Here is a 10,313-nt window from a genome sequence, read left to right as displayed (position 1 = left end):
TATACCCGCTTCTTGCACCCCTATTCCCCCATACCCCCTATTACACCCCTTTACCCCCTTCTTACACCCCTATTCCCCCCATATCCCCTTTTTACACCCCCTTACCCTCTTCTTGCACCCCTATTCCCCCCCATACTCCCCTATTACACCCCTTTACCCCCTTCTTGCACCCCTATACCCCCCATATCCCCTTATTACACCCCCTTACCCCCTTCTTGCACCCTTATTCGCCCTATTACACCCCCTTCCCCCCTTCTTGCACCCCTATACCCGCTTCTTGCACCCCTATTCCCCTCCTTACCCGCTATTACACCCCTTTACCCCCTTCTTACACCCCTATTCCCCCCATATCCCCTTATTACACCCCCTTACCCTCTTCTTGCACCCCTATTCCCCCTATTTCACCCCCTTACCCCCTTCTTGCATCCCTTTACCCCCTTCTTGCACCCCTATTCCCCCCCATACCCCCCTATTACACCCCCTTCCCCCCTTCTTGCACCCCTATACCCCCCTACTACACCCCGATACCCCCCTATACCCCCCTTTTACACCCCTATTCCCCACCATCCCCCCGTATTACACCCCCTATACCCCCCCATACCCCCTATAACCCCCCCCATATTGCCTCCCATACCCCCCCAGCCCCTCCCTCTCCCCCCCCCGGCCCCACCCCACCCCGCCCTGTCCCCGCCCACTCACGCGCTGTCGGGGGGCGGGGCGGCGGCCGCCACTTTGCGGTAGCAGTAGAGCATCTCGGCGGCCAGCCAGAGGGTGAGCACCACGATCAGGACGTACATCAGGATCTCCGACACGATGGACGCCAGGTCCCGCCGCGCTGACGGCCCCACCGGGGATTCGAACCCGCGGCCCCGACGGGGGGGGAGAAAAAAAAAACCAAAAAAAACCCCAACAAACCCCCACCGGCCCCACCGGGGATTCGAACCCGCGGCCCCGATGGGGGGAAGAAAAAAAAAAAACAAAAAAAACCCCAACAACCCCCCCCCGGCCCCACCGGGGATTCGAACCCGCGGCCCCGACGGGGGGGAGGAAAAAAAAAACCAACAAAAACCCAAAACCACAACCCCCCACCGCTTAGCCCCTCCCACTCGCGGCAGGGCACGCCCCCCGTGCCACTCACCCCACCCACTTCTTCCTGCTGGACCCCGCCCCTCCTAAGCCACGCCCCTTACTAAGCCACGCCCCTCAACCCCACCTCCTTCTAATGCCACAAGCCCATCCCCAGCCCCGCCCCCGTAAGCCACACCCCCTATTAAGCTCCGCCCCTCAACCCCACCTCCTTTCCCCTCTCCCTTCTAATGCCACAAGCCCAGCCCCTAGCCACGCCCCCTTGCTAAGCCACGCCCCAAGCACCACCCCACCACCCCATCTCCACTCAACTCCCCTCCCAAACCACGCCCCCTGAATTAAACCCCGCCCCCTCAAACCACCTCCTTGCCCCATTCCAGTCACCCCAACCCCCTCCCCTCTCAAGCCCCTCCCCAAGCCACGCCCCCTGCCCTAACTCCGCCCCCTCAACCTCTCTCCCACCACCTCACACCCTCACCCCTCCCCCACCCATGCCCCTCCAAAGCCACACCCACAAACCCCGCCCAAGCGACGCCCCTTCCATAACCACGCCCCCTGCCACAAGCCACGCCCCTGCATTACACCCTGCCCCCTCATGCCCCTCCGTACCCCCTCCCTTCCCCCCCTCCCAGCCCCACTTCGACCCCACCCCAAGCCACTCCCAACCTAAAGCCACGCCCCCACCCCCAAACCCCGCCCCCTGCCCCAAGCCACGCCTCCCTGCTCTACACACCACCCCCTCAACCCCCCTCCATACCCCCTCCCCCAACCCCTTCCCCCCTCCTCCCAGCCCCACCCCCTCAAGCCCCACCCCAGCCACGCCCAAGCCACGCCCCCTGCCCCCAAACCACGCCCCCTCACCCCCTTTCCACCTCCGCTACCGCATCCCCTTCCCCCCTTCCCACCTCCTCCCAGCCCCCTCCCGGCCCTACCCCTAGCCCCACCCACCTCGAACCCCGCCCCCTCAAGCCACGCCCCCTACCCCAAACCCCACGCCCTCAACCCCCCTCCATCACCCCTACCCCATCCCCTCACCCCCTTCCCCCCTCCTCCCAGCCTCACCCCGGCCCCACCCCAAGCCCCACCCCCTCCAAGCCACGCCCCACCCCAAAACCCCACCCTCTGCCCCAAACCACGCCCCCTCACCCCCTTTCCATCCCCGCTACCCCAACCCCTACCCCCCTTCCCTCCTCCTCCCAGCCTCACCCCGGCCCTACCCCAAGCCCCACCCACCCCAACCCCGCCCCCCCAAGCCACGCCCCCTTGCCTCAAGCCACGCCTCCCTACCCCCAGCCCCACCCCCTCAATCCCTCTCCATTCCCCTAGCCCATCCCCTTCCCCCTTCCCCCCTCCCAGCCCCACCCCCTCAAGCCCCACCCACCCCAAGCCCCGCCCCTCCCAAACCCCGCCCCCTGCTCCAAGCCACACCCCCTCATCCCCTTTCCACCCCCCTACCCCCTCCCCTTCCCCCTTCCCCACCACCTCCCAGCCCCACCCCGGCCCCACCCCCTCAAGCCCCGCCCCCCCCAGCCCCGCCCCGCAGCCCCACCCACCGCTCTCGACGACGGCCAGCCGCAGGGTCTTGTTGCGGGCCAGGCTGTAGACGTAGCCCTCGAAGGTGAGGTTGCGGCGGAGGCGGCAGACGTAGAGGCCGGCGTGGGGCCGCCCCACGGCCTCCAGGCGCACCGAGAGGTCCTGCAGGTCCCGCGTGCCCTGCGAGCCGTTCCAGGCCAGCACCCCCGCGAAGGGGCCCGGGGCCACCCACTGGCCCTCCTCCGGGTGGTAGTGCAGGATCTGCGCCGGGGCGAGCGGCGGGAGGGCGCTGGGACCGGGCTGTGGCCCGGGGGGAGGCGCCCGGCTGCTCCCGGTACCTTCCCTGTAAGCCTCGGGGCCGACCAGTATCTCTCCAGTAACATTTAGGGCCGACCAGTATCTCTCCAGTAACCCTCAATGTCTCCCAGTACCTTGCCAGTAAGCCTCGGGGCCAACCAGTACTTTTCCAGTAACACTCAGCATCTCCCAGTACCTTTCCAGTAACCCTCAGGGCCAACCAGTACCTCACCAGTAACCCTCAGGGCCAACCAGTATCTTTCCAGTAACATTCAGGGCCAACCAGTATCTCTCCAGTAACCCTCGGGGCCATCCAGTACCTTTCCAGTAAGCCTCAGTGTCTCCCAGTACCTTTCCAGTAATCCTCAGGGCTGACCAGTACCTTTCCAGTAACGCTTGGGGCTGACCAGTACCTTTCCAGTAACCCTCAGTGTCTCCCAGTACCTCACCAGTAACCCTCGGGGCCAACCAGTATCTCTCCAGTAACCCTCTGGGCCGACCAGTATCTTTCCAGTAACACTTGGGGCCGACCAGTATCTCTCCAGTAACCCTCAGTGTCTCCCAGTACCTCACCAGTAACCCTCAGGGCCGACCAGTATCTCTCCAGTAACATTCAGGGCCAACCAGTATCTCTCCAGTAACCCTCGGGGCCATCCAGTACCTTTCCAGTAACCCTCACTGTCTCCCAGTACCTTTCCAGTAACACTTAGGGCCAACCAGTACCTTTCCAGTAACCATCAAGGCCAACCAGTATCTCTCCAGTAACCCTCGGGGCCGACCAGTATCTTTCCAGTAACACTTGGGGCCGACCAGTACCTTTCCAGTAACCCTCAGTGTCTCCCAGTACCTTTCCCATAACCCTCAGTGTCTCCCAGTACCTCACCAGTAACCCTCAGGGCCTCCCAGTATCTCCCCAGTATCCCTCAGGGCTGACCAGTATCATTCCAGTAACATTTAGGGCCGACCAGTATCTCTCCAGTAACCCTCAGCGTCTCCCAGTACCTTTCCAGTAACTCTCAGGGCCAACCAGTATCCCCAGTGCCTCCCAGTATCCCACCAGCACATCTCCAGGACCCTCCAGTAGCCCCCCAGGACCTCCCCAGTATCTCCCCAGTAACCCTCAGGGCTGACCAGTGTCTCCCAGTGCCACCCAGTATCCCCCCAGGACCTCCCCAGTAACCCTCAGGGCCTCCCAGTACCTCCCCAGTGACTTCCAGTACCCCCCAGTATCTCCCCAGTAACCCTCAGGGCCTCCCAGTACCCACCAATGCCTCCCAGTGCCTCCCAGTATCCCCCCAGTATCTCTCCAGTGCCTCCCAGTGCCCCCTAGCACCTCCCCAGTATCCCCCAGTAGCCGCCAGAGTCTCCCCAGTGTCTCCCAGTACCTCACCAGTACCCCCCAGTATTGCTCCAGTAGCCCCCAGTGCCCCTCAGTACCCCCCAGTGCCTCCCAGTATCCCCCAGTAGCACCCAGTGCCTCTCAGCATCTCCCCAGTATCCCCCAGTGTTCCCCCGTGTCTCCCCAGTGTCCCCAGTACTCCCCAGTCCCTCCCAGTGCCCCCCAACGACCCCCCAGTGCCCCCAGTCCCTCCCAGCACCCCACCAGTCCCCCCCCCGTACCCCTCCAGTTTGTCCCAGTCCCTCCCAGTGCCCCTGTAATGCCCCCAGCACCCTCCATAACGCGCTCCCAGTCCCTCCCAGTGACTTCCAGTCCCTCCCAGTAGCCCCCAAGCGCCCTCCAGTGCCTCCCAGTCCCGCTCCTGCCCTCCCAGTGTCCCCCCAGGTGCCTCCCAGTCCCTCCCAGTAACCCCCAGTCCTCCTCAGCACTCCCCTAATGCCCTCCCAGTGCCTCCCAGTCCCTCCCAGCACCCTGCTACTGTCCTCCCAGTCTCCGACAGTGCTTCCCAGTACACCCCAGTGCCCTCCCAGTACCCCCCAGTGCCTCCCAGTGCCCCCCAATCTCCTCCCAGTACCTCCCAGCACCCCTAATGTCCTCCCAGTCCCCTCCAATCACTCCCAGTCCCCCCCAGTCCCTCCCAGTACCCCTCTACTGCCCTCCCAGTCCGCCCCAGTGCCCTCCCAGTACTCCCCAGTGCTTCCCTAAACCACTCCAGCGCCTCCCAGCACCCCCTTACTACCCTCCCCAACCCCTCCCAAGTGCCCTCCCAGTCCCCCCCAGTGCCCTCCCAGTACTCCCCAGTTCCCTCCCAATGCCCTCCCAGTACTCCCCCTCCCAGTACCTCCCAGCACCTCCCAGCGCCCTTCCCAGTGTCTCCCAGTAACACCCAGTGCCTCCCAGTAACCCCTTACTACCCTCCCAGTCCCTCTCAGCACCCCCACAATATCCTCCCAGTGCCTCCCAGTAACCCTAATGTCCTCCCAGTCCCCTCCAATCACTCCCAGTGCCCCCCCAGCACCACCCTACTGCCCTCCCAGTACTGCCCAGTGCCTCTCAGAGCCCCCCAGTGCCCCCCTAAACCATCCCAGCGCCTCCCAGCACCCCCTTACCACCCTCCCAGCACCTCCTAGCCCCTCCCAGTGCCCTCCCAGTATTCCCCAGTTCCCTCCCAGTACCCCCCAGTGCCCTCCCACTACCCCCCAGTGCCCCCCTAAACCATCCCAGCGCCTCCCAGCACCCCCTTACCACCCTCCCAGACCCTCCCAGTGCCTCCCAGCGCCCTTCCCAGCGCCTCCCAGTCCCCCAGTGCCTCCCAGTACGCCCCAGTTCCCTCCCAGTACTCCCAGTCCCCCCCAGTGCCTCCCGCTAACCCCCTAGTGCCTCCCAGAGCCCCTCAGTGCCCCCCCAAACCTTCCCAGCGCCTCCCAGCACCCCCTTACCACCCTCCCAGCGCCTCCCAGTCCCCCCAGTGCCCTCCCAGTACCCCCCAGTGCCCTCCCAGTGTCCTCCCAGAGCCCCCCAGTGCCCCCCTAAACCATCCCACCGCCTCCCAGCACCCCCTTACCACCCTCCCAGTCCCCCCAGTGCCCTCCCAGTACTCCCCAGTGCCCCCTACTGCCCTCCCAGTGTCCCCCAGTGCCTCTCAGTGCCCCCCTAAACCGTCCCAGCGCCTCCCAGCACCCCCTTACCACCCTCCCAGCGCCTCCCAGTGCCCTCCCAGTCCCCCCCAGTGCCCTCCCAGTAATCCCCAGTTCCCTCCCAGTAATCCCCAGTTCCCTCCCAGTACTCCCCAGTTCCCTCCCGCTAACCCCCTAGTGCTTCCCAGAGCCCCTCAGTGCCCCCCTAAACCATCCCAGCGCCTCCCAACACCCCCTTACTGCCCTCCCAGCCCCTCCCAGTCCCACCCAGTCCCCCCCAGTACTCCCCAGTTCCCTCCCAGTGCCCCCTAGTGCCTCTCAGTGCCCCCCTAAACCGTCCCAGCACCTCCCAGCACCCCCTTACCACCCTCCCAGCGCCTCCCAGTGCCCTCCCAGTCCCCCCCAGTGCCCTCCCAGTACTCCCAGTTCCCTCCCGCTAACCCCCTAGTGCCTCCCAGCCCCCCTCAGTGCCCCCCTAAACCACCCCAGCGCCTCCCAGCACCCCCTTACCACCCTCCCAGCCCCTCCCAGTCCGTCCCAGCGCCCTTCCCAGCGCCTCCCAGTACCTTCTGGAAATGGGGCGCCCCCTCGGGGCGGAAGAACCACTCGCTCTCGGCCTCGGCGGTGGTCTCGCTGCGGCGCTTGCAGGCGATGCAGAGCAGGCGGAAGGGGGCCCCCAAAACCGCCTCCGTCCCCGAAGCCACCTCCACGCAACCCCCCCGCGCCCCCCCGGCTGTGGGGAGGGGGGGGGACACACGAGGGGGTCACCCCCAAATCTGGGGGAGCCCCAAAAATTTGGGGGGGGGGTGACACAGCCCCCCCAGTCCCCTAAAAAGTGGGGTCACCCCCCCATTGTAAAAGGGGGGGGATATTGGGGCAGCCCCAGTCGTCGTCCCCCCGCCAAACTGGGGATGGGGGACACTGGGGTGGCAACTGGGGGGGGACAGGGGACACTGGTGACACTGGGGGGGGACAGGGGACACTGGGGTGGAACTTGGGGGGGGACAGGGGATACTGGGGTGTCACTTGTAGGGGATGTGGGACACTGGTGACACTGGGGGGGACAACAGGGGACACTGGTGGCACTTGGGGGGGACAGGGGACACTGGTGACACTGGGGGGGACAACAGGGGACACTGGTGGCACTTGGGGGGGACAACAGGGGACACTGGTGACACTGGGGGGGGACAACAGGGGACACTGGTGGCACTTGGGGGGGACAACAGGGGACACTGGTGACATTGCGGGGGTGTGACAGGGGACACTGGTGACACTGGGGGGGAGGACAGAGGACACTGGTGGCACTTGGGGGGGACAGGGGCCACTGGTGACACTGGGGGGGAGGACAGAGGACACTGGTGGCACTTGGGGGGGACAGGGGCCACTGGTGACACTGGGGGGGGAAAGGGCCACTGGTGGCACTTGGGGGGGGACAGGGGACACTGGTGGCACTTGGGGGGGACAGGGGACACTGGGGTGGCACTTGGGGGGGACAGGGGACACTGGGGAGGGACGACAGGGGACACTGGTGACACTTCTAGGGGTGGTGGGGGACACTGGTGACACTGCGGGGGGGTGACAGGGGACAGTGGGGTGGCAATTGGGGGAGGACAGGGGACACTGGTGGCACTTAAAGGGGGACGGGGACACTGGGGTGGCACTTGGGGGGGACAGGGGACACTGGTGACACTGGGGGGGGACAGGGGACACTGGTGGCACTTTGGTGGGAGGACAGGAGACACTGGTGTCACTTCTGCAGGGGCAGGGGACACTGGTGACATGGGGGAGGACAGGGGACACTGGGGTGGCAATTGGGGGGGACAGGGGACACTGGTGACACTTGTGGGGGATGTGGGACACTGGTGGCACTGGGGGGGACAACAGGGGACACTGGGGTGGCACTTTGGTGGGAGGACGGGGGACACTGGTGGCACTTGGGGGGGGACAGGGGACAGTGGGGTGTCACTTGAGGGGGATGTGGGACACTGGGGTGGCACTTGGGGGGACAGGGGACACTGGTGGCACTTTGGGGGGGACAGGGGATACTGATGTCACTTCTGGGGGGCAGGGGACACTGGTGGCACTGGGGGGGTGACAGGGGACACTGGGGTGGCACTTGGGGGGGCAGGGGACACTGGTGACACTGCAGAGGGACAACAGGGGACACTGGTGGCACTTCTGGGGGGCAGGGGACACTGGTGACACTTGTGGGGGTTGTGGGACACTGGTGACACTGCGGGGGGGACAGGGGACACTGGTGACACTCAGGGGGGCAGGGGACAGTGGGGTGGCACTTGAGGGGGATGTGGGACACTGGTGACACTGGGGGGGTGACAGGGGACACTGGTGACACTTCTAGAGGTGGCAGGGACACTGGTGACACGGGGGGGGACGACAGGGGCCACTGGTGACAGTGGGGGGGGACAGGGGACACTGGGGTGGCACTGCAGGGGGGTGACAGGGGACACTGGGGTGGCACTTGGGGGGATGTGGGCCACTGGTGACACTGCGGGGGGACGACAGGGGCCACTGGTGACAGTGGGGGGGTGACAGGGTCCACGGGTGACAGTGGGGGGGTGGCACAGGGACTGCGGCAGAGACAGGTGACACCGCGGGGGGGGGAAGGGTGACGCTGCAGAGGTGACAGGGGCCGGGAAAGGGGGACAGCGGGGGTGGCACTGGGGGGGGGAATGTGATACTGGGGGGGGGAATGTGATACTGGGTGACACTGGGGGGGGGTGACAGTGGGGGGGGGGAGAGGGGACACCGGGGGGGGGAGGTGACACTTTTGGGGGGGGAAAGGGACACTTTGGGGGGGGTTAGGGGACACTTGGGGGGGGACAGGGGATGGGGGGACAGGGGACACTGGGAGGGGGGACAGGGGATACTGAGGGGACAGGTCACACTTTTGGGGGTAAAGGGACACTTTGGGGGGGGGATAGGGGATGGGGGGGACAGGGGACACTTGGGGGGGGACAGGGGATACTGGGGGGGAGGTGACACTTTTGGGGGGTAAAGGGACACTTTAGGGGGGGTAAGGGGACTCTTGGGGGGGGACAGGAGACAGGAGGGGGACAGGGGACACTGGGGGGGGACAGGGGATACTGGGGGGGAATAAGTGACACTGGGGGGGTCAGGGGATATTATGGGGGGACAGGGGACACTTTGGGGGGACAGGGGACATTATGGGGGGACAGGGGACACTTTGGGGGGGACAGGGGATGCTGGGGGGGAATAAGTGACACTGGGGGGGTCAGGGGACATTATGGGGGGGTCAGGGGACACTGGGGGGGGTCAGGGGACACTTTGGGGAGGTAAAGGGACACTGGGGGGGACAGGGGACACTTTGGGGGGGACAGGGGACACTGGGGGGGACAGGGGACACTTTGGGGGGGTAAAGAGACACTGGGGGGGACAGGGGACACTTTGGGGGGGTAAAGGGACACTGGGGGGGTCAGGGGACACTGGGGGGGTCAGGGGACACTGGGGGGGGGTCCCGTCCCGTCCGCACTCACCCATGAGGAGGCCGAAGAGGAGCGAGAGGCCGGGGAACAACATGGCGGGCCCGGTTCGGGCCGGGTTCGGGTAGGTTCGGCTGTCTTCGGAAAAGGGGTTCGGGCTCGGTTCGGCTCTTTCCGGACGGGTACGGCTGGGGTTCGGACCTCTTCGGCTAGGTTCGGACCTCTTCGGACGGGCTCGGACCTCTTCGGACGGGTTCGGGTCCGGTTCGCGTCCGGTTCGGGTCTCTCCGGCAGAGTTCGACGCAGTCCGGGCCGGGTTCGGGTCTCTCCGCCCCGGGTTCGGGTCTCTCCGCCCCGGGTTCGGGTCTCTCCGTCCCAAGTTTCCTCCGCCGGCCGTTCCCGCTCTTTCTCCTCAGAGCCGCGCCGTCCCCCCGCAGCCCCCAACCGGGGCCATGGGCCCCTTCCCCGCCGGATACCGGGGATCCCTCGGAGGTGAGGGGGGAACGGGGAATGGGAGGGGACGGACGAGGAGAGGAGCTCGACCCGGGACGGGACGGAAAAGCCGGTTCAAGGCATGGCCGGCCCCGCTCCGGGGAGGGGGCTCCGGGCTTCGGCTCCGCTTCGGCTGCGCTCGGCTCGGCTTCGGCTCGGGTTCGGCTGCGCTCGGCTCGGCTTCGGCTCGGGTTCGGCTGCGCTCGGCTCGGGTCCGGCTCCGCTTCGGCTCGGCTCGAGTCCGGCGCAGTGCGGCGCCCGGGGAAAGTGGGGGGGGGGGGGGGGGGGGGGGAAATGCCGGCCCGTGACGCAACAAGGGGCGTGGCCAAAGCTCGGAGCTCCACCCACCCCCACCCCGTGTCCCCCCAAGGGGGGGGGGTCGTGGTGTCCCCAAAAGCCACCTCCGTG

General features: G+C 66.2%; 1 protein-coding gene across 1 annotated transcript; it reads right to left on the bottom strand.

Annotated features, from left to right (window-relative positions):
* Positions 1-663: 663 nt before the first annotated feature.
* LOC142026124 (sodium channel regulatory subunit beta-1-like) lies at positions 664-10,167 on the bottom strand. The gene is made up of 4 exons (XM_075018959.1): positions 9,468-10,167; positions 6,519-6,685; positions 2,640-2,880; positions 664-835 (listed from the first exon to the last, which is right to left on the bottom strand). Exons 1-4 carry the CDS (start codon positions 9,508-9,510, stop codon positions 696-698), a joined length of 591 nt encoding a protein of 196 aa, XP_074875060.1. The 5' UTR covers positions 9,511-10,167; the 3' UTR covers positions 664-695.
* Positions 10,168-10,313: the final 146 nt, after the last annotated feature.

This window comes from Buteo buteo, chromosome 31 (assembly GCF_964188355.1).
Source record: "Buteo buteo chromosome 31, bButBut1.hap1.1, whole genome shotgun sequence".
In the NCBI taxonomy this organism is placed as follows: domain Eukaryota; kingdom Metazoa; phylum Chordata; class Aves; order Accipitriformes; family Accipitridae; genus Buteo; species Buteo buteo.
Note: the sequence above shows the minus strand (reverse complement) of the source record. Positions and strands in the feature narration are given on the sequence as shown.